Here is a 21,192-nt window from a genome sequence, read left to right as displayed (position 1 = left end):
TATTTATACGCGGCTTTTGAATCTAATCTAGTGATGGTTTCAGTCGATAGCGGTGACGCTCAAGGCCTAGGCGAAGCGCCTCGGACACACATCCGCCCATAAGACGGCCATCGTGGGATGTTGCGTTGTGCGCCCATGTTCCCATCCTTCAACCGACTTCGGTAGCGGAGCACCGAACCAGGCACTGGCCACGACCACCCTCAGGATCCTCTCCCACGACAGCGACTCTGTGCTGTTGGCCGACTTCAAATACTATGGGTCATACGTCATCCAAGTACCTCGTCACCAACCCTTCATCTTTTGCCACACCACACAATCCCGGCGCATCCAGTCTGGTCGCTGGTGATGACACGACGCGGTGGCGCACGTACGACTACGTGATCGTCGGAGGGGGTAAGTACATTCCTTCGCGTATTGTAACGCATTCCTCCAACACCAATCTCCTTCTAGGGACTGCAGGGTGTGTTCTAGCGTCAAGGCTTTCTGAGAACCCGGAAACGACAGTTCTCCTCATCGAGGCAGGGCAAAGGTATGTCTCAGAATGTGTATCTGTTATCTTGAATGGTTGATCAGCAACTGTACATGCAGCCATGAGCAGAACCTATTCACGCGTATTCCTCTTGCCTTCGCCAAGCTGTTTAAGACGGTGTTGGATTGGAACTACCAAACCACGTTGGTACCATTTCGCTCAAGCTGCGCTGAATGACTGATAATCGAATCACGTAGGCCACAGAAAGCGTTTAATGGGCGTTCTATATACTGGCCTCGGGGAAAGATGCTTGGAGGTACCAGGTAGGCGATTCGTCAAACTTCCGCGCATGCCTCGGACGCTTACTGCTCATAGCTCAATGAATGCTATGATCTATCACCGCTGTGATCCCGCAGGTGCGCTGACGTTTCACGAACCTGCGTACTGCGTGTACGTGCTCATCCGCGACCCGTGTAGACTTCGATGACTGGGAGCGTCAAGGTGCACAGGGCTGGGGGTACGAATCATTGAAAAAGTGAGTTCCAACTTCTTCCACCTCGCATCGTACGGAATGTCCCTTAACTCATATTGTTATCATGCAGATACTTCCTGAAGGCGCAGAGATACGTACCTCGCGCAGCCCACGCGATAGACGCCTCGCACCAGGGAAGCGATGGCCCGTGGGTCCATACACACGTGCCCACTGCTGTAAGTGCTAAGCGATGCGTTCCCCCACAACACTTCCTCACACTTCCGCTTCTGCGCAGCCTATTTGTTCCAAGATTCTCGAAGCTGCGGAGAACCTGGGCCTTCCCCTGCCCGAGTGAGTGGAACTTGGCGCTAATTATTTGTAAGCTTCTGAGTATTGAGCATCTCGCAGTGACTTCAACGCACCTGATAGCAGCATCGGAGCTGGGCCATTCGTTGCGGCCGTTGACGAGAAGCACGAAAGTAAGCCTTCGTAATACTACAGATCACGGAGAACGATATGAACCTTCTATCTGCAGGAAGCTCATCTGCCACCGCCTATCTCACATCCGAAGTGCTCAAACGGCCGAACCTGACGGTAGCCATATCAGTGACCACGGAGAAGGTACTGTTCGAGCGAACCCCAGAGGGAACCCCCAAGGCGGTAGGCGTTCAGCTGTCGGCGAGCCGGAAGGGTCCGCGCTTCGCTGTCGGTGCTTCCCGAGAGGTCATCATATGCGCAGGCGCCGTTGGATCGCCCCAGATACTCCAACTCTCTGGCGTAGGGCCGTCGGCCCATCTCACAAAACTCGGCATTCCCATTGTTCGAGACCTCCCTGCTGTCGGCGATAACCTTCGTGACGTATGTTCACTCACCGCCCATTACGGTGCCGGTGCCGATTGTTGACCAAGGATACATTGTTGGCAGCACGTCTCCGCAGGCGCGATTGTTTTCCGGGCGCGCAAAGGCTGGACTTGGGATCACCTTACGCAGAACCCTTTCCATGCGGCCGTTGCGATCCTGCGTTGGCTACTCTGGGGCACCGGGCCTATGGCTTCGCTGTCTTTCCAGCTCGGCATGTTCATCCGTTCGGACGACGAAGGGTGAGTCACACTCTTGGCGGAAGGGGCACTGTCCGCATGTACCGTGCTGAACACGATTCCGCAGCCTGCCCCTTGGCCCTCCACTTCCTACGAAGGACATGAGCTCCTCACCCCGCTCCCCGGATCTCGAGTTCATGTTTGTCCCACTCACGGTAATCAACCAGGGTCTTGGCTTTCCTCCCTTAGGGACATACGGTATCACAGTGGTACGCTCACATCCTCCATGATGGACATTGGCTAACTCGGACTCTGTTTCCAGGGCTCCCTTTTGCTTAAACCCTCCAGCTCCGGCGCGGTCCGCCTCCGTACTTCGAACCCGTATGACCACCCCTTGATTGATGGAAAGTGAGTACGGCCACGCATCACAGAGCCCGAAGAGCAAACATAACGCTGGCTGACGACGCCTCACGTACTCGCAGCTACCTCGCGGATGAGAGCGACTTGAATATCTTGATCAAGTCCGTGCGCTTCCTGCTGCACTTGGCGCGTACGAAGCCACTGTCGGATGTCCTCGACCTCCGCTCCACCACCACCAAAGACAGTCTTTTCTGGCCCGGGGACGCAGACCCCGACAAGGTACGTCCACACGCTCTCGGTGTCGCCATTCAACTAACGTCCACATAGATCACCGACGAGGAGATCAAGGAATTCATCAAGAACTCCGGGCAGTCCGCCTTACACCCGGTGAGTCTTCACACCGCTCAAACCCATCCCGGTCCATCGCTCACGCAGCCCCAGACGTCCTCGGTTAGGATGGGCACCGATCCACAGACGAGCGCGGTCGACTCCGAGCTCCGTGTCCATGGGGTACAGGCGCTCCGCGTCGTCGATGCGTCCGTCTTCCCGGACCAGGTCTCCGGGCATCCCTGTGCCGTTGTGATCGCCATCGCGGAGAGGGCGGCGGACTTGATCAAATCGGCGAGCATCGGCTACTAATATGGCTTGTCGTAGTGATGCTCGTGTGAAGCCTTGTTCGAGCCATTCCCTCGCTTGCACTTCTAGTTACCGGCGACATGGAAAGCTGTGTAGAGAGAAATAAGATGATCCCGCGCACAACGCGCGCTGAGTTCGCGAAAAGTCCAGAAACGAAGCCAATATATACATCAAGAGCAAACGTTCCGCATTCGCCGGGGGCCCATACCATCAGGCAGACAACAACGCCTCTCGGTCTCCACGCGGCTTATCGCCCTCTTCAACGCGTACACCTTCCCGCTGGACATTCTCGGTGGCTGGCGACAAGGTCTTCAGCTCGATCCCGCTCGAGCGAGACGCTGTGCCCAGGGTAGGATCCGTCTCAGCGGTCAACTAAATACTCGTCAGTGTCACGCTACGGGTGATGTGCGCGAGAGAACTACAGACCTCGGTAGTATGTGAGAGCGACAGGCGGTGCGGCGCGAAGGCTAGAGTGGACAGCTTGAGGCGCGGCGCGTTGCTCCGCCTGTACCCGGCCGACATCGTGTCTCCGACGAGCCCGCGGTCGACGAAGGATTGGCGCGTGTTCAGCCTGTACGTGCAGCGCTATGAATAGGGCCATCGAGGTGCGTTCTTTCAAGACTACTCACGCAGTCAAGAACGAGTTTCCGTATACTGTAACTGTAATTGAGTAGCCGTCCATACAAACCGGGATCGAACTCACATTTAGTCAGCGCGATTGAGAACGACGTGTAGATCATGGTAGTTGGGAAACATAGTGCCTGCAAATGCGACCATGCTCATTAGTAGCATACTCTTGCAACAAATAAACGACCACTTACAAATGCGAGATCGAGTACGTTCACTAGGCTGTAGAGCGAAGCTATAAGGCGCACACTGGAAGCGTCGGAACAAAGCTGTCCTACCAGTTCAATAGCCCTGCGACATATCAGTGTGCGCTTTCGGAGGGATAGAAGCAGTACACACCAGTGCTGACGGCATACAGAACGAGTAAGTCGATCAGCGAGTCCGTACTGTGATCACTACTATCAGCCACCGCAGGCCTCCCGGGATCGCAGGCGAGAACACTCGCCGCCGCAGACCAGTACGGCTACGCCGCAGGACGTGAATGAGTACAGCCGTGAGCTGTATGTCTGCCGCCATAATGCAGACCACTCCTGCAGCGACATATCCCTGTACACGCCGGTTATATCGGGAAAGCACGACACATGCAACTCAGAAACATACAGAGAATGGAAGTGACTGCGCAAAGAAGTTCTTGGCCTTGAAACTGTTCGCAGGCGATGTCAGCTTCCTACAGGCGTTCCGGTGGACGGAGTGAAGATGGCATTACGCTTCGACTGCCAACGCTGATGGTAGACAAAGGTTTCAGCATCGTCTACTCGTACACATCATTTCAGGCTTACCTAGGAAACAACCTGCGCGAATCGGCCAATTCTAATGATAAGTGCATATCAAGTTTGCAACCGTGTGGTACTCATACCGCAGAATCCTAGCAGCAGGACGGTCTGCGGGAGTCAAGCTCTGGGAGGAGGTTATTTCGATTGATCACTCACCACGACATACACCACCATTCTAAATCGTGGTGCCACTACCCAGAGTTTCAATCTCGGAAGCACGGAGCAACACGTCGAATCGACTAACTGATGTATACGCGGCGAGCGAAGAACCTGATGCGATCCGACTTATTGGTAGATGCCCAGGAAAACAAGACCGGTACACATTACCCCTGCGATATAGTAATGGCTAGAGGCTATGGCGGAGAACGGAGTCAATAAAGAGCTGCGATAATACAAGCCCGGAATGACGCACCCCGGTGAGCGCTATCGACTGAACAATGTGGCGTTAGTGTAGCGGTTTTGCTGTCGATCTCGTTCGCTATAATGGTAGAGGCCTACGTTCATAGTCCTGAAGGGTCAAGCGTTTTCAGTAGTCGCTACACTGCCTGACCACGACGTCACTCACCATATTGGAGGTTTGTTGAATATTATCGAGCGCCCTCCCCAGGTAACGAGATAGTAGTACCTTCGCTGTCGCGTAAATCTGCCACAGATTTCGGGCATGAAGATTCATGAACTCACGAAGAATGAACGGTGAACACCGTGTTGAGAGTCTCCACAAGCCTAGATAAGTGGGTATTGGATAGCGATCCCAACAGATGCCCGTTGTGTCTCACAGTATTGCCGAGACCTGAACAGATATGAGTAACCTTGTCCAGTTCCCTATTCACATACATCCTACTTACCCATATCTTGAGGATTGCTGGGTCTTTAGGATAGAGGCTGAGATATTGATAAATCTGATAAACGAGGAGTCCGTAGAGACTGTCAAATCGTACCCGTCAGAAAATGGGCCAACGTCGAATATCGTCTAGACAGACTTACACCAAACCACAGTAGGTGCCCAAGAGCCACGCCCCCAGGGATGAATCGAGTGTGCCATGCCAAATATAAGGAGTCGAGGAATCCGACGAAATCGGTGAAGGGATGTCGGGGAGTAGAGTGGACATTGAAGTGGAGGGGTGCGCCTAGAATCAGGGGACATTGCGTACATATAGCGGCCTCGCTACTGCTACGCTGATACTTGCAAAGGGCTGCTTAGGCACTGAATGAGCGGGTCACACGAGGGCGCCCAGCTGCCAGAGCTGGAGCATATCAGCTTCGCTGTCAGGGGCAAAAGGAATGCGCGACTCGGTCCATCGGGATTCGGCACGCAATCCATATGTGGATACATCCCAGTAGTCACGGTAATCCTGCGGCCTATATTGAGCACAGACGAGATATCCACATGAGCAGGGTACTAACTTACGACTATGACTCTGCCGGCGACACATCGGCAAGGGACGACTGAGCAGCCTGAGAAGGCTATTGAGCCTCATGTCCGAGGGCGGAACGCTAGCCTCTGCCGCCATAATGCGCCTGCATTTTGAGTTGAGCTGCGACCTGAGGGCCGCAGTGATATTGGAAGGTCCCAGATACCGCGCCTTGTTAGGATGTTTTATGTGACTCCAAACGTTCGACCGTCGCCATTCGCGGTAGTTATGAGTCGGGACCAGGAGGCTTGCATTCAGTAGCGCCGAAACGCCACTGATGTTGTGGCGGTGCCACGCCCGGCACGATTCGGCTTCCTCAGTCCCTCCAAGTTGTTGCAGTTACGCCGAGCCAGCGCGTCTTTCTCGACCATCATCTTTACCAGGACAGCATCAGATTCAACTCTCTCGGTTTGTCTGATACAGTGTAGTGGAAGCGCGATATCTTTGGCAACTTGCGCCCTCGGTGAGACCGCAGAAGCGTTCAGTGTACAAACGCGATGAATAAGCCGACCTATGCTTCTGAACACACGCGGTGGGGTCCATCGTGCGAGCGGCCCGCCGAGGGCAAACTGAGAAGATCATCGCGTTATGTCCATCCTCTTCCGAAGAGAAGAGCTAATGGAGGCCTGCCGTGAGTACTACAGCCTCATTTGTTCAATTTGTTCCTGGCAGTGAACGCCGTCACCGGATGCGATATTCACGATCTCCAATGATGACTTTGCGTTCGGAGTGGCGTCATCGCGCTGGGCAGCATGGAAGCTGTCGAGCCCTGAGAACACTCAGGCAGGCCGCCGAGGTATCATTGCTGGCGTGATTATACTGTGGATGCCCTGCATAGCGGCCTCGCTGGAGCAGTCTCATATGCTTACATCCTAGTCTAAATAACAACATTGACACATTTCCCCCCGCTCTAGGTATATTTGAACGTTGAAGGTAGGCTATTTTCAAACACGACCTTTACCTTTCGTTCGGCATGAGACCAGTGCTTTCACGTCGGAGAGCCGTTCCCCGCCGTCTACGAGTCTACGACCCTCGACTCGGCAAGCCACCTCGGCCATGTGAATGCACATGCATTAGCTCCAAGGAGTGTGGTTCAAATAAGGAGAGCGACGAGCATTTCAAAGACAAGAATACCACCATATCACGCGACATGCACTTCCTTGACGTAGCGGCCATAAGGCGGCACAAAGAGCCGAAGGCCATGTACTCCCATGCCTCTCAACACCCCCCCCCCTTGACGGCGAACGATACAAGAAAGTCCCCATCGTCAGTTATGCATGCTCGCTACTGGACGGCACCCATCCACCTACTCTACTCGCAGTGGCGCGGCCAAAACACTACTTTAGAGGGCCAATATTTCAAGATGCCCTGCGGAAGGGCGGGGTAGCACTACCGTAGTATCACCAGCGTGTTTGACCTGCAAAATCTGGTACGTTCTCGTCGTTTTCGAAATCGACTGTGCGCGGCCGTGTAGATCCAGATGTGCCTACAGCTTTTTGCGGCGGCACACATGAAGCACGAAGCCGAGTCGCAAACACAGCTCCTGATTGACGGCGTTCCCCAAGAGATTTGAGTATCCGAGCAACAGGCATGTACATCGGTAAGCATCTGTTCACACTTTCCCCCCACCACGCCCCTCCTCGCCCTCTTCAATACGCAAGGGGGTCCAAACCCCAATATCCCCGTAGGCGTCGTCAGTAACCGGCGACGGGCGTCGCAGCACCTTCAGCTCGATCGCGCTGGACCGGGACGCCGCATCTTGGTCGCGACCGTCATCCGTATCCGAGGTCAACTATGAGAGTCATCAGTTCAAACACAACAAGCGCGAGTGAGGGTGGGATACCGACCTCGGTGCGCGTGAACGAGAGGCGGCGTGGCGTGAATCGCAGTGTGTTGGTGTTCCTGTACGTGCTCGACACGACGCTCCCGACGAGTCCACGGTCGACGAAGGAGTGCCTCAGGTTTAATCTGTGTACGTCGCAGCGTAAGGATGTCCACTGCAAAGCAGCAGCGCAGGCCGACTTACGCAGTTAGAAACGAGTTTGCGTATGCTTCACGGATAGTTCACATCACGGAGAACGTAGTGGGAGTCAGCGAGCACCTGAAGTAGTCCGAATGGTGCTTACACATTGTCAGCACGATTGAAAAAGAGGTGTATATCATGGTGGTCGGAAAGCACAAGGCCTAGCAATTCGATCGCGTTTAGTACGCAGCGTGCTGACACCACGTTGGGACTCACGAAGGCCATATCGAGTACGTTCACGAGGCTACATGTCGCGGGGAAATTCATATCAGGTCAATGTTGCATGCGGCGCCATGTACTGAATGGCGATCGTACCAGTTCAACAGCCCTGCAATAAATCAGTACGCCCAGCGCATTACTGCGATTGAGAATTCAGCCATACTGACCTGTACTGATGGCGTATAAAACAAGTATGTCGACGATAGAATCCGTTCTGTAGTAGCCAAAATCAGCCCCTAACAAGGGAGTCCGCGGCCTAGGGCGCCCACATACCGTCGCAGGCCAGTGCGGTTCTTCCGCAAAACGTAGATGAGCACGGCAGTAAGCTGTATGTCTGCTCCCATGATGCACACGACCCCTGCCGCGACGTATCCCTGGACGCGTCGGGTACTGTTTTAGTGTAAGCCCAGTGAATGTCCATACGAGACTTACGGAGAGCGGAAGCGATTTGGCGAAGAAGTCCGGAGCTCTGAAACTGCACATGCGCCGTTCTATGTTAGTGACCGAAGCAACATTGGCACTCGGTGGAAAGACGCTCTTACGCATGCGCTGAAAGCCCTGTTAAACGAGAGGGTGGGTAAATACTGCGTCAACACATCACCGTACGACACTTACCGAGAAAGCATCCTACATCGCACGATCGTTTAGTAATGTAAATGCACATCGAAGGTCTATCACGGGAGAAAGGTGGCAGCAACATACCGCAAAATCCTATCAACAGGGCCGTCTGTACGTTTCAGGAACGAGGATGATAGTGTCTCAAATGAGTACTCACCACGACGTAGACTACTATTCTGAAGCGAGGGGCGACTTTTCATTGATCAATACATGTCGAACATTATGGGCACGTCTAGACGGCGTACTTATGTACACACGACGAGCGAAGAACCTAGGATAAACAATTGTCAAGGATATATCAGGAGCACAAAGCCAAGATACGACTCACAGCTGACATAAAGTGATGGCTAGAGGCTTTAAAAAGGGCTAGAACAAGGTATGTTTGAGTATATCACTGACACGATGACGCACCCCGGTAATCGCGACGGACTGTTAGCAGCGCGCCGTCAGCATAACAGCCTGGAGGCTTTCGGTCCCCTCATTCAAGAAAATATAGACGTACATTCATAGTCCTAGGTGATCAACGTGTATTCAGGATCCGCGAACTCGTTACCAAATGCGTAACTCACCATATTGGGGGTTTGTTAAATATTATAGAGCGGCCGCCATAGGTGACAAGGTAGTAGTACCTGCATCTTGATGTAGGCCTGCATGGAACATAGCAGCATGATCGACTCACGAGGAATGCACGGTGAACACGACGGTCATGCATCAGGAATGACCTCAGGAACCAGGGGCCCTATATGGTAACAGGTGGTTGGATTGAGCGCTGGAGACTCCCCCCCAATATGCGGAGACGCCCTGTCTCCATCCGCGGCCATATGGAGCCTATGGAGGCGTTCCCACGGCTTCCCCGCGCGACTCACCAACGACGCCCTCCCCGCTCACAATTAAAATCATTGCGGCCGGCCTACGGAAGGCCAGATCTATGAGCTCGTACGTCGAAGCAAGCGCGAGATGAGGTTTGTCGCTGGGATGGAGAACGTGTCTCCATATGGAGGCCCCTGGAGCGCTGGAGTCGGGCGTCTCCGTCTGGAGGATTTGGCTTTTCCTGATGTGGTCTCCACAAGTCTGGCCATGTATATATAAGCGGCAAATCGAGAGTCGCTAGCATCACGGCATCTCACAGCACCGCAAACACCTATAATGTATTCGAGAAGGTAAGCCGCAAAGTCTGATTTATTGAAACATGTCCTACGTACCCAGATTTTGAGAATTGCTGGGTCTCTGGGATAGAGACAGAGGTATCGGTATATCTGGTATAGCAAGACGCCATATAAACTTCGTACCAGTCAAAATTCGGTCCTGAGAATATATGAGAGGGTGAGCTTACAGAAGACCGCAGTACGTTCCCAGCAGCCACGCCCCAAGAGAGGCATCAAGTGCGCCGTACCAGATGAACGGGGTGGAAGAATTCGACGTAGTTGGCGCTTGGGTGGTGAGGAGGTTCGTGGGCATCGCAACTCAGTGGGGCTACAACTAGCGGCTGTGAGCTCGAGAACATATAGCACAGCGGCCTCTCTACGGTCAAATCTTAACATCGAGGCTTTGAACGAATTGGTCACACGAGCTCTTCAGCTGCCAGGGGGTATCAGCTTCCAAAGATGTCAGCCGACCACTGGTAGTCCCCTCGGCAACTCATCAATACGGCGACCAGAAGTGAGTCTCACCGCGGTCCTACATTAAGCATTCAGGGCAAAAAAATAGACACTCGGTTCCAGTGCTTATGTTTTGAGTATCCTGGGCTCGGACTTCGCGCCGCGACACGATATTCAAGTAGGACCTATTATTGGGCAGGCCCTGATGAAAAACCAACATCGGGGCTGGAGGGTGCTCGCTCGATCGCGCTTACTCGACGTCGCCGAGGACGCACCTTGTCGAAGCTATCCCTGCCGCGAGTATCCATGTTTTTGGCGATGCGTTTGCTCCGTACTCGGCCTCTTTGGATACTTACCATGGTCACGTCAGTGAAGTTCAGTTTGTCGATCGAGATGTATCCGTCCTAGTCCAGTCACCTTGGTCAAGGGACCCGGCCAGTGGGTTATTTAGCGGCCTCTGCGACAGTCAAGATGCCACCTAGAACTTAGCTAGATTGAAGCCATAGCGCTAGATGTGGACGATGAAAGGGAGTGCACCGACTAGGCACCTGTGGCAGAGGCCGCCCGAAAGCCCCCGCTGTCCGGCCGGCTAGCGCCGGGTGTACTGTATACGGCACGCTGCGGTCTGCGTCCGCCCAACCACTGTCTTCGTTCAGTGCCCGTCCGCCAGACTACGTAACTCCTGGTTTCAGATCTCCACCATATATTCACGTCCGCTCTCGTGGCAGCTCACTAGATCAGCTTCACCGAGAACGGTTCAAGCTTACACCCTCAAGAGGCGAAGAAGCAAAGCAAGCTCCTGAAGCTCACAAGGACCTAAACGTATACTGAGGGGCATCATTCTTTACGACTCCCTTTGGAAATTCTTCAATCCTCCACTCCTGGCTACTGCTCTATACACATATACTGCGGGAAATGCCATATCTCTTGCAGGGTACTTATTCAAGGTTTCGCCAGAGCCATCGGTGGTATACTGCTTCCAAAGGCCTTCCCCGCAGCCTTGGCCACTCTGCGGACGAATGACGACTTCCCTCTCGTTTTAGAAAAAGCATACTCTTCGGATAGTTGCTCCCCGCTCATGGTCGTCGCACGGCGTTCCGAAAACGGCATCTGCCGGGGAAACATCCGCACCGACTCAAGAGGCATGCGCTGGCGGAGAAAAGAAGAACGATGAGCACGTCACCGTCTGAATAGGTAACGCGACACGCACCTCCCACGCATAGTGGCCATATGGCGGCTCAAAGAACCGGAACTCAATCCCCGCTGCCTTGCACGACTCGAACAGGGCTAGTGCGTCACTCCTCCTCGCTGCCTTTTCCGGTTCTCCCCGACGGCAATGGAAGCTCAGCACGCGTAGCGATGTCCCAGCATTGGCATAATGCGCGGCAAGGGCGTCGACGTCCTCCAGGCAGCGGTCGTTGAGGGTGAGGTCCTGTATGGCGAGATGCACAAGACTGGCGGGAAATCGCTGCACGAGGGATACGGTGATGGGAAACGAGGCCAGTACGACGAGCTCCTCCAGCGCAGGCGCCACCGCGGCCACGTCGTCATTCCCGCCCAACCCTGCAATGGCGAGCGAACGGAGGCGTGGGCCCACGCCGGCGAGCATCTCCAGCTGTATCCCAGAACACCGCAGCTCCAACACCTCCAGCGTCTTCTGCGACGGGCCGGAGAGAGTCCACTTGACGAGGGGGTGCGTGCGGTGAAGCTGATCGAAGTAGCGCAGCTCCCGGAGCTGCGTAAGGGGCGGCAGCAAGTCCGGTTCTTCTGCAAACTCCTCCCGGACGCTGTTGAAGTCGATTTCGAGGTACTGCACCGTCCCATAGACAGAGAGCAGCTGTACAAGCGGCCAGAGGTGGTATGTCTTGACGCGTATGGCCTCCACCCGGGGTCCGCGGACGAGACGAGCGAGGACGTCGGGTCGGAAAGACGCGTGGTAAAGGGACAGGTGGAGCTCCCGGAGGTTCGGGCACAGCTCGATGACCTCCGCGTATACTTCCTGATGGTCGACGGCCATGGCGAGCGTCTTGACCGACTCGCGCAGGTAGTCCAGGTGCGCGGGGTCCGCCGACGAGAGGTCTGTGACGGCGTCCTTGAACGCCTTGCATTGGGCGGCCCCACGGAGGAGCGCGACGTGCGAGAAGAGGAGCCGCTGAGCGGGCGCCCGCCAGGCGTGACATACGCGAGAGTATCTCTTGAGCCACTTGTAGCGCGGTAGGAGGTCCTCGTACTGCGCTTCCTCCAGGATCGCGATGACCAGTTCGGTGGGCAGTGTCTTCATCTGTGCCATGTCTGCGTTGGAAACCCTTGTCAGCGGGTTGAACTCCTGCACGGACGAGCGGCGCCATCCTAGAATGAGATTACACTTACGACAGAAGGATCCTTCAAATTGAAGATAATGCCAAGACCAGAACGAACTGCCTCGCCGTCTCCCGTTTATGTGGGATGGTAGAAAGGAGCTCGAGTGCTGCTGCGGTCACCGTCGAAACAGGGGTTGCCAGGGACACCATCTGACCGTGACAGACGTGGGATCCGCATGCGGGTCTGATCGTGTCCCCGAGAGCGCCACAGATTGGTCTATTATATAGCTACGGGCCCAAAGCCGTTCGGGTAAGTCAGACAGACCGGATCACAAGGCTAGAGACTCCGGGCTGGCTGGCGATGGCTGTTTGGTACTATTTGGGGGTATGGGAGGGCCATCATGTGTAGTTCGCATGCGCACATGTGGATGCACGGTTGCCCGAAACATCTCAGGGGCCGCGCCGTCGCGCAATCAAGGACACAACACGTTGGGACATAGGCATGCGCCCGCGAGGACGCTGGCTTCGTTACTCGTGAGTACTCCTACTCGTGCTCGTACAAATCATGATCGTGAGGGTCGTGATACAATACTGCATGTTCTCGTAAGTGGGCTCGCAAGGTCTCCGGGCAGACCTGCGTTCGTCGTTTCTCGCGTACTTGCTCAGGCGAAGGCGTTGCCCTTGACGGTCGAGATCCAGGTCTTATCTGCGTGCGGGAACTGGAACGCCATGACGCCGGCGTTCCAGCCACCCGCAACCGCGGTCTGGATGCACTGGTTGAGGGTTGCAGGGTCGATGAAGCCGCCGTTCGTGATGTCGGCCGTGGTTCCAGGTTTGCCGATGACCAGCTTGTTCACGTCGACACCCGACTTCTGGATCGCGAAGACGGAGGAGGGCGTGCTGTTCAGGAGCGAGTCGCAGTCATCGTACCCGGGGGAGGGCGATTCTGTGAGGGTACATGTTAGGGCGCAGTGTATTTTTGACGTACAATTCAGAGAACTTACGGTTGTAAAACTGGATGTTATACTGCCATTGTCGAATGGTCAGTACGAAGGGCAATGCGATGGCGGAAGACCGTACATACCCAATCAATCAGAGCACCGACATTCTTGTCAACCGTGAGGTAGCAACCCCCAGGGCAGAAGCCCGGAGAGAACCAAGGGCCAACAGCTGTCGCACACAGTCAATCCTTCTGACGAAACCCCAAGCATACGACTATAACACTCACGAGCATGGCTCAGGATGAACTGCCCCTGAGGTAGCTGCTGGCGCAACGTCTGCGTCAGCGTCGTGAGCCACGCCTCGCCAACACCAGGCTTCTGGAGGACGAGGTCGAACTCCTCGTAGTCGATATCGATCCCATCGAGGTTCGTGTTGAGCACAAACTGCGCGAGGTTGTTCGCGACCGTCGTCGGGTCCTGCGACGTCGGGTGCTCCGTCTCGCCGAACGCGGACACCACGAGCGACACGCCCGCGGCGTTGTACTGCCGTTTCAGCGTCGCGCGCTGACCCGCCGGGAGCGCGGCCCAGTTTGCGGCCTGGTCAGCGGGGCCGGTGGTCAGGAGAAAGGCCAGGTTGCTGTAGCGAATCGTGAGCGCTGTAACATGAAATGCACCGAACGGGACTTACACGACATTGAAGCCCGTGATCTGGTCGAGCGGCGGCAGGACGCTGCCACTGATCGCGGCGTCGGTGTACACGACAAACTTGGGACCAGTGGGCACCGACCCAGACGGGGCTTTGGGGGTGCAGCGGCCGGCTGGAGCAGCGTAGCTCGCGCTCAAGGACGCCAGCGCCGAGCAAAGGGTGAAAAGACGCGAGAAAGACGTGGAGAACATCCCTGACCAGAGGGTAAGTAGTATGTGAAAGTGAAGTGTAAAAGGGGAAGTAGGAGAGGAAGACGAAGTACCGGCCAAGCGGGGTGAGGAGCCACCGCCGCGCTGCTTCGTCCTTTATACTGCGGGCTACAGGGCCAACCTCAACTACAGGGCCGACCTCAACGTACCAGTCGCCGGACGCGCTGAACTCGGGGCGCCCTGATACAATCAGAGGATGGGCGAACCGCCGTCTGTTGCGCAGGTGTGGTGGTCGCACCAGGCGTTATCATGAGAGACAAGTGCGGTGTAGTAGCTACCACTCGAACGCGAGGCACTGTGATGTAAAAGGACCGGTTAAAGCAGGAACAGACAATCAGGATAGGCAACATACTTGCGGGCCGCCGTAACTGCGATCGATGCCGGAGCATCTGACAGCGCTGCATCGTATGCCAAGCTTTCTTGTGTCATTGCGCGCCCACCGACAAGTGAGAAGGAAATCTGCGTCTCTGCGTATACGTCTCGCGAAATCGGCCAAGGACGGAAATATTTTGGGTCTGTATCTTGAGCAAAAGACTTGTGAGGCCTTCTACCTCGCGGCGCCCGACCCTAGACCGTCCAAATAGTTCGGATGCAGGGCGCGAGAATCCGTAGAAAGGCATGTGGATGCTGTGCGCGAAAGATGGAGAATGGGCGCTCCATTGAGATGTGGCAAGGTACTTCAGGCGCCAGGCGCCGCTCCATAATAAGAGGGCCGCGTACGGTCAGGTCGGAGAGAGCCCGTGTTCACATTCATATTCTATATATACTCTGAGTGAGTCACAACACTATGATACACTGCAGGGACCCACCTCGCTCCGAGTAATGCTGGGGCTATCGAGACGCGAAGTGTCAGGCATGCTTGGGGAGCCTTTATAGCAGAATTCAGTACAGCTCTCTTAGGAGGGGGGTCGGATCATGGGCAGAGTCCAATGGAACAGACAGCGCGAAAAGATGAGGAAGGCGGCACGCAAAGTGAGTACTCAGGAGCTGCATGCCATACTAGAGGTGGTCATGTTGCGATACTACGGGCGCATGCGATAGTGGCGCGCTATAAACTATCGCCGACGTCGGACCAATAGTCGCAGCTGAAAGTGGATGCATCAACGCGAGAGGTAGAGACATGGCCAAGGATATCGCAACGCCCGCACGACCAATCAATTCCGCGCGCGCTTGACCCTGTTCTTCGGGAACTCCAGTGGCACCTTGAGGACGGCCCGCTTGGTCTCCGCTGCGCTGTCCGGCAAGCCGCGTTCCTTGAGCTCGTTGGGTCCGAGCTTCTTGATGACGCAGCCTACAAAACACATCCAGGGTCAAAGGCTGCGAGGAGAGAAGCACGAGGGCCACGTACCGAGAGACTTGAACAGACCGCTCACTCTGATTTGATCAAGACGAAGACGCGTCAACATGTAGCCGCGGGCACGGAGAGGGCGCGCAAAGTACTCACTTCGTGGGTGCCATGCTCAAGTCATGGGCGATGGTGTCTACGTCCGCCGCGTAGTCTTCCACCTGCAGACACAAGGAGAGCATGTATGCTAGCAGCATTGTCTCGGTCTGGGGTGTCATTTTGGGCCTGCACCTGTGTTTAGCTGCCGTACATCAGAGACGCATGACAATACGCACTTATTCGTACTCCGCTCGATCTCTGTGAACCTGGAGATGAGGCCATCAAGTACGATTGGGGGGACACCAGGTAGGCGCTGCTGCAAAGCGTCCTTGTCGCCGACACTTCGCGAGCTTTTGTTGAAAGCCATCATAGTCGAAATATAGTAGACGATTTTCCTGAGTTATTCGGTGAGGATGGTAGCAGCACGGTAGTGGGCAGTGTAAACGTACAGGTCGGTTTTGTTGGCTTTGGGCGCGCTGTAGATGAGCTTGAGCTGCAGCTTTAGCCAGTCGGACCGGTTGAAGGGCAACAGTGCTATCCGATCCCGGTCGGACTTGGCGGACTTGAACGCGGAGATCGGGAGTGCGTTGAACTCAACCTCCGGGATGATGTCGTGCAGGGCGTAAACGTCCTTCGCACTCAGCGCATCGGCGTTATATGGAGGAATGAGACGACTGCTATCTGCTGTGGCCTTCGCCTCGTCTGGATGCCATACGATTAGCCGCGCGGCGTGCGAATGGTGCAGAAAAGTACGTGCCGGCTGTGGGAAGAGTTTCGGTGTTTTGCATGATCGTGTCCTGTAGGTGACCCGTGACATTCTTCATCGCGTCGATGTCCACCCTGTTCCGCTCGCGAGCGCGAATTTGCGCCTTCGCCTTTTTGGTACCGAACGCCTCCCCGAGGGTGTTACGTTGGGCCATACGCTCCTCCGTCGAGACTTCGATCGGCCGCAGGTTCTTGAGCGCCTTCACCTGCCTCGTGAGGACATGAAGGGGTACAGGGCGCAAGGTCGTGGTGTTCGTGCGCTTGTCATGAACACCGATCATATAGCTTCATATAGAGTTAAAGAGGTGAAGATCATGAGATGAGCGGGGATACGCACCTGCAACCGGTTGACGTCAACGGGCCGTCTGCGGTGAAGAACTCCACGGTCTCCGCCTCTCCCGCAACGATGGTAGACTGCGTCTCGAATGGCGCATTTTTGTCCGCTCCTTTCTGGACGTAGCACTTGAAGGCAGTGGACTTGGGTGGCTCTAGCGAGGGGAAGCTGGCTATATGTTAGGTGAGCCTCCCCGCAGATGAGCGTCCCGGATTTGCCAGATTCACCTAGTACAGGTCCGACTTGGCTTGCAGGCTGCGTGCTGAACACTAGACTAGCCTTGTCAACATCCTCGGCTCCTCTTTTGCGTTTCTTGTTGGCTGCGGCAGCAGACATGAGAGTTGTCGACGAGCGACAAGTTTTGTGGCGAAGAAGTGTTGGTGGTGAAACGAAGAGCAGCACGGGCGCCTATGCATTGAGCGTCCTTTGGATTCGGACCACGACCTCCGGAACGGACTCAGCCTCGGACTCTTGCTTTCCTCTCTCTGTCTGCTCGGCTCGTCTATCTGCTGCTTTGAAACAACCGCAAGCTTTGGGACTCCTGCTCTGCTCTGACAGCCTAATTTATACGTCGCCGAACCGCTGCGAGCGCGTCCACCTCCGAGGCGCGCCATCCGTGCACATAACATCTCACGACCCCGCAGGTACTCTGCCTGTACCAATAACAGTTGTACTGCGCTGGCTGTTCTGGGAATGTCCACCATGACGGAAGTCCACGTCGACAGCCAAACGTCCGCGGCTCTCCTGTTCGAGTCAGACGCCGTAAAGGTCGAATCTACGGAGGCCTACGTAAAGGAGGAGGAAATGGTCGATTCTTTCGGTTCGGTCACTGTCAAGGAAGACAGCTCTGAGCCAGACATGTCGCGAAGCGCATCCGTCGAGGCCAAGATGGAGCACGCATCTCTCAAGTCCACGCCATCCGCAACCCCGCCTCTGTCGAACAAGACGAAGGGCAAAGCCCCCAAGGGGCCCGCTCAGTTGATTGGACACCTGCCTCGGGCGGAGGAAGATGCTATGAAGACCTTCACAGAGATCCCGGGCAACCATTACCAGTACGGAACGCTGGGCAAATCCAGGGAGGCCTTGGAAAGCATGATGTGTGATTGCCAGTACGAGCACGGTCAGTTCAGTCTCCTCCACATCCTTCTCGCACCCTGTAGGCCCTAGTCTATCTTTCATTTTCTCTTGGCCATCGACTAGTATGTTAGTCTCTGTCTCGCCGTGGTCGGGCTCAAGAGCAGGGCGTAGTGAGCTCTACAGTGCCCCCCACACTGCGCGCTATTCACACGTCGCCGCGCTAAAGGCGGGTGGTCGCAGTTGGCTTTTGTCAGGCAATTCACCCGCCAGGGCCTCCTCCGCCACGCTCGTATCATGACTCGACGTACTCTACACAGGGTGTTGGACTCTTGCGTGCCATTGGCTCGTACGGCGCGCCCGGCACTCGTACAGGCTTCACTCTGACGATGATTTTCGTCTTGTCTTCCGCTGAAACATCGTCTTACTCATACTAACCACCCCCTACACGGATCCCCAGGCATTGACGACCCGGACACTGCTTGCGGCCATGATTCCGACTGTATCAACCGACTCACCCAGGTGGAATGCCTTCCGGAAGACTGTCGATGTCGCTCTTACTGCCGAAACCAGCGGTACGCTCACTAGTTGTCGAGTTCGGTGCATCCCTGATCTGTTTACAGCTTCCAGCGCAAACAGTATGCTCCGATAGAGATTGTCAAGACGGAGATGAAAGGTTTTGGCCTCAGAGCAGGGGAAAACATTCCGAAGTAAGTGTTGCACGCTCTGTTCGTCTATTATCAGCGCTTACGGTCGATATAGGGATGCATTCATCTACGAGTATGTTGGCGACGTCGTGAGCCAGCCATCCTTCCTCAAACGAATGCGGCAATATGCAGAAGAGGGCATCCGTCACTTCTACTTCATGATGCTTCAGAAAGACGAGGTACGACTTCATGTTGCCGTCTACGCGCGTCTCTGCTGACGGGCTCCTAGTACATCGACGCCACGAAGCGTGGCGGTATCGGTCGATTCGCTAACCATAGCTGTAATCCCAACTGCTATGTCGCGAAGTGGACTGTCGGGGACCACGTCCGGATGGGCATCTTCGCCAACCGTACGATCAAGCAGCACGAAGAGTTGACGTTCAACTACAACGTCGACCGCTATGGGTAAGACATTCTTCCGGCGATTGTATGCTGTGCATTCTGACATTCTGGTCGTCTTCAGCCACGATGCGCAAATATGTTACTGTGGAGAGCCCAATTGTGTTGGGTTCATCGGTGGCAAGACCCAGACGGACCTCGCGGCGATGGACGACCTCTACCTGGACGGTGAGTCTCATAACGCCCACTCTGTTAACAGGCGCCTGACTCTCCGTACCAGCACTTGGTATCACCGAGGAGGTGGAGAGGTTTGGCCTGAAAGGGTCAAAGAAGAAGAAGGGCCGGAAGCTGGACGAGGACTTCATCGTATGTAATCCCGGCATGCTGGTTGGCTACCGTGCTGACAGGAAGTTTCCCAGCCGGACCTCAAGCCGATTATACTCAGAGATGTGCCGAAGGTGGTGCAGGCGATGCGTCAAACGCAGAGCAGAAAGGTTCTTGTCAAGCTGCTTATGCGCATCAAGGTACGATTTTGGTGCATGGTTCCCTCCTGTGACTTACTGACACCGCGGAATAATCATAGCTCACAGAAGAGTTGGCTGCTCTGCGGCAGATCATGCGATTGCGAGGCTTTAGCGTTATGACGAATATCCTCGAGGACTACAGCAGCGATGTGGAGGTTCAGACCCTCGTACGTCTGCGTTCATACAAGTCGCTGGGCACTTCGCTCATGTTCAATCTTCTAGGCCATCGAGTGCATGGCAACCTGGCCCCTCATCCAGCGCAACAAAGTTGAGGACTCCAAGGTCAACGTTCCTGTCAAACTATGCGCGGAGTCGGAGAACGAGGTAGTGGCAGAACTCGCGAAGAAGGTACGTGAATATCCCGACTGTAGCCCGAAGCCATGTTCTAACGTATCTCCTTAGCTTCTGGAGCAATGGGAGAGCCTCGAGTATGCGTACCGGATACCGAAGCGCGTGAAAGGGGTGAGTGCCGGTACGTTCTACATTCCTCCCGGCGTAGCTAACGTTCCGTTAGGAAACAACAGAAGAGGTCTCTGCACCTATTCTCAACTTCAATCATGACTCCGACGACGAGCGACCATCGAAGCGGGTTCGCCCTGAAGACGATTTCCCCGAGTTCAAGTTCTCCCGTTCGAAGACGCCGCCGAAACACGATATCAAATACGAATCCGCGCCCGTCGCATATGTGCCCGATCTCTACCAGCGGGAGCAGAACCGCCGCGCTGCGGAGGCGCAACGCCAGCAGGACGTTGCCAAGATCATCGCCGCCGCTGCTGCCGCCGCGACTGCGGAGGCCAACAAGCCCAAGCCGGAGCCCAAGGCCAGCTCGAGCCGCAAGTCGCATCGGGACCGTGCGGAGCGCGAGCGAGAACGGGAGGCGCGCAAGGCGGCGAAGGCCAGACATAAGAAGCTATCGAAGGAGGAGAGGGAGGCGAACAAGGAGAAGCGGTTGTTGAAGCTCATCGGGGCGGTCGTGGTCCGGTGCATGTCCAAGTACAAGGACCAGATGGACCACGACTTGTTCAAGAAGTATGCGAAAGAGGTACGTCGTCTCGCAGTGTATGCTGTTGATTCTGCGATGCTGACGCCGGGTGTGCAGCTGACGCAGACTATCGCGGAGAAGGAGAAGAAATCGTCGAGTTACAAGGAGGGTCGACTGGAGACGCTCTCGGAGGAGAAGACGACGAAGATCAAGAAGTTTGCGAAGGAGTACATCGCAAAAATACTGCGCAAGCTCGAGAAGTCCGGCCAGCGGCGAAAACCGTCGTCCACCACGGCGTCGTCGTCAACGCCGGACGGAGCAGGTGCAGATGACTCCGTTGCGTCTGCAGCGGCGGTGGCGGACGTCATGGATCTCGACCCGGACGAGACCTACGAGGACCATGACGACCAAGGGGACGACGATCACGACGAACAAGGGGATGAAGACGACGGAGCGTCCGGGTCGGGGAGCCCAGAAGACGGCGGCTCGGGCGAGACGTCGCCGACTGTCGTGGCGGACCCCAGGATACGACATCCAGCATCGTCCACATCCAAGGACGATGATGGCTCATGGGACACGGATCTGCAGAAGCCGATATCCTCGAGCTGGAGTGCAGTTCCTGTAGGGTCGTAGGGGGTTGCACGGCCTCCCTGTCTGGACCTTTCTGTCGTTATACCGAGGCT

General features: G+C 55.5%; 7 protein-coding genes across 7 annotated transcripts; 2 read left to right on the top strand and 5 right to left on the bottom strand.

The window, feature by feature from the left end:
* Positions 1-254: 254 nt before the first annotated feature.
* Positions 255-2,977, top strand: TRAVEDRAFT_21683 (GMC oxidoreductase; the record flags this gene model as incomplete). The annotated part of the gene is made up of 16 exons (XM_008041829.1): positions 255-393; positions 451-529; positions 589-672; positions 727-792; positions 845-885; positions 947-1,004; positions 1,072-1,177; positions 1,237-1,292; positions 1,350-1,420; positions 1,477-1,799; positions 1,866-2,041; positions 2,106-2,247; positions 2,301-2,386; positions 2,461-2,617; positions 2,666-2,725; positions 2,774-2,977. The coding sequence occupies 16 exons, from the start codon at positions 255-257 to the stop codon at positions 2,975-2,977; spliced, it is 1,848 nt and encodes a 615-aa protein (XP_008040020.1).
* A 207-nt stretch (positions 2,978-3,184) lies between these two features.
* TRAVEDRAFT_49371 (uncharacterized protein) lies at positions 3,185-5,483 on the bottom strand (the record flags this gene model as incomplete). The annotated part of the gene is made up of 22 exons (XM_008042041.1): positions 3,185-3,346; positions 3,401-3,545; positions 3,604-3,628; positions 3,678-3,735; positions 3,796-3,823; positions 3,880-3,892; positions 3,941-4,064; positions 4,127-4,147; positions 4,202-4,244; positions 4,308-4,323; positions 4,381-4,392; positions 4,458-4,482; positions 4,531-4,565; positions 4,619-4,644; positions 4,702-4,727; positions 4,787-4,804; positions 4,873-4,882; positions 4,940-4,999; positions 5,056-5,097; positions 5,151-5,164; positions 5,220-5,298; positions 5,359-5,483. The coding sequence occupies 22 exons, from the start codon at positions 5,481-5,483 to the stop codon at positions 3,185-3,187; spliced, it is 1,107 nt and encodes a 368-aa protein (XP_008040232.1).
* A 2,356-nt stretch (positions 5,484-7,839) lies between these two features.
* Positions 7,840-9,354, bottom strand: TRAVEDRAFT_21682 (uncharacterized protein; the record flags this gene model as incomplete). Its single annotated transcript, XM_008041828.1, has 15 exons — positions 7,840-7,887; positions 8,026-8,053; positions 8,125-8,137; positions 8,196-8,242; positions 8,302-8,402; positions 8,461-8,586; positions 8,644-8,655; positions 8,731-8,739; positions 8,804-8,838; positions 8,892-8,917; positions 8,975-9,012; positions 9,058-9,075; positions 9,149-9,158; positions 9,216-9,293; positions 9,326-9,354. The coding sequence occupies 15 exons, from the start codon at positions 9,352-9,354 to the stop codon at positions 7,840-7,842; spliced, it is 618 nt and encodes a 205-aa protein (XP_008040019.1).
* Positions 9,355-11,167: 1,813 nt separating this feature from the next.
* Positions 11,168-12,534, bottom strand: TRAVEDRAFT_65718 (uncharacterized protein; the record flags this gene model as incomplete). Its single annotated transcript, XM_008042354.1, has 2 exons — positions 11,168-11,393; positions 11,455-12,534. The coding sequence occupies 2 exons, from the start codon at positions 12,532-12,534 to the stop codon at positions 11,187-11,189; spliced, it is 1,287 nt and encodes a 428-aa protein (XP_008040545.1). The 3' UTR covers positions 11,168-11,186.
* Positions 12,535-13,206: 672 nt separating this feature from the next.
* TRAVEDRAFT_21680 (chitinase) lies at positions 13,207-14,382 on the bottom strand (the record flags this gene model as incomplete). The annotated part of the gene is made up of 5 exons (XM_008041827.1): positions 13,207-13,490; positions 13,549-13,570; positions 13,629-13,714; positions 13,773-14,122; positions 14,174-14,382. The coding sequence occupies 5 exons, from the start codon at positions 14,380-14,382 to the stop codon at positions 13,207-13,209; spliced, it is 951 nt and encodes a 316-aa protein (XP_008040018.1).
* Positions 14,383-15,365: 983 nt separating this feature from the next.
* TRAVEDRAFT_73077 (RNA polymerase I associated factor A49-like protein) lies at positions 15,366-17,239 on the bottom strand. Its single transcript, XM_008042353.1, has 8 exons — positions 17,111-17,239; positions 16,887-17,055; positions 16,542-16,834; positions 16,234-16,486; positions 16,021-16,179; positions 15,845-15,970; positions 15,749-15,774; positions 15,366-15,691 (listed from the first exon to the last, which is right to left on the bottom strand). Exons 1-8 carry the CDS (start codon positions 17,217-17,219, stop codon positions 15,555-15,557), a joined length of 1,272 nt encoding a protein of 423 aa, XP_008040544.1. The 5' UTR covers positions 17,220-17,239; the 3' UTR covers positions 15,366-15,554.
* Positions 17,240-17,771: 532 nt separating this feature from the next.
* On the top strand, positions 17,772-21,142 carry TRAVEDRAFT_128498 (SET domain-containing protein; the record flags this gene model as incomplete). Its single annotated transcript, XM_008042352.1, has 13 exons — positions 17,772-18,003; positions 18,418-18,532; positions 18,581-18,667; positions 18,720-18,843; positions 18,894-19,069; positions 19,128-19,231; positions 19,284-19,369; positions 19,423-19,527; positions 19,587-19,694; positions 19,750-19,875; positions 19,930-19,989; positions 20,042-20,569; positions 20,636-21,142. The coding sequence occupies 13 exons, from the start codon at positions 17,772-17,774 to the stop codon at positions 21,140-21,142; spliced, it is 2,358 nt and encodes a 785-aa protein (XP_008040543.1).
* Between the last annotated feature and the right edge of the window lie 50 nt (positions 21,143-21,192).

Source organism: Trametes versicolor, assembly GCF_000271585.1.
Source record: "Trametes versicolor FP-101664 SS1 unplaced genomic scaffold TRAVEscaffold_8, whole genome shotgun sequence".
Lineage (NCBI taxonomy): Eukaryota > Fungi > Basidiomycota > Agaricomycetes > Polyporales > Polyporaceae > Trametes > Trametes versicolor.
This window is presented reverse-complemented; position numbering and strand designations above follow the sequence as displayed.

Bases quoted from the DNA above. Each gene is read 5' to 3' on its own strand.
- TRAVEDRAFT_73077 (XM_008042353.1), bottom strand. From the start codon at position 17,219: ATGTCTGCTGCCGCAGCCAACAAGAAACGCAAAAGAGGAGCCGAGGAT. The intron at 16,835-16,886 runs GTGCGTATCCCC...CTCTATATGAAG, and splicing joins TTGACGTCAACCGGTTGCAG to CTATATGATCGGTGTTCATG. The intron at 16,180-16,233 runs GTACGTTTACAC...CGAATAACTCAG, and splicing joins AAAGCCAACAAAACCGACCT to GAAAATCGTCTACTATATTT.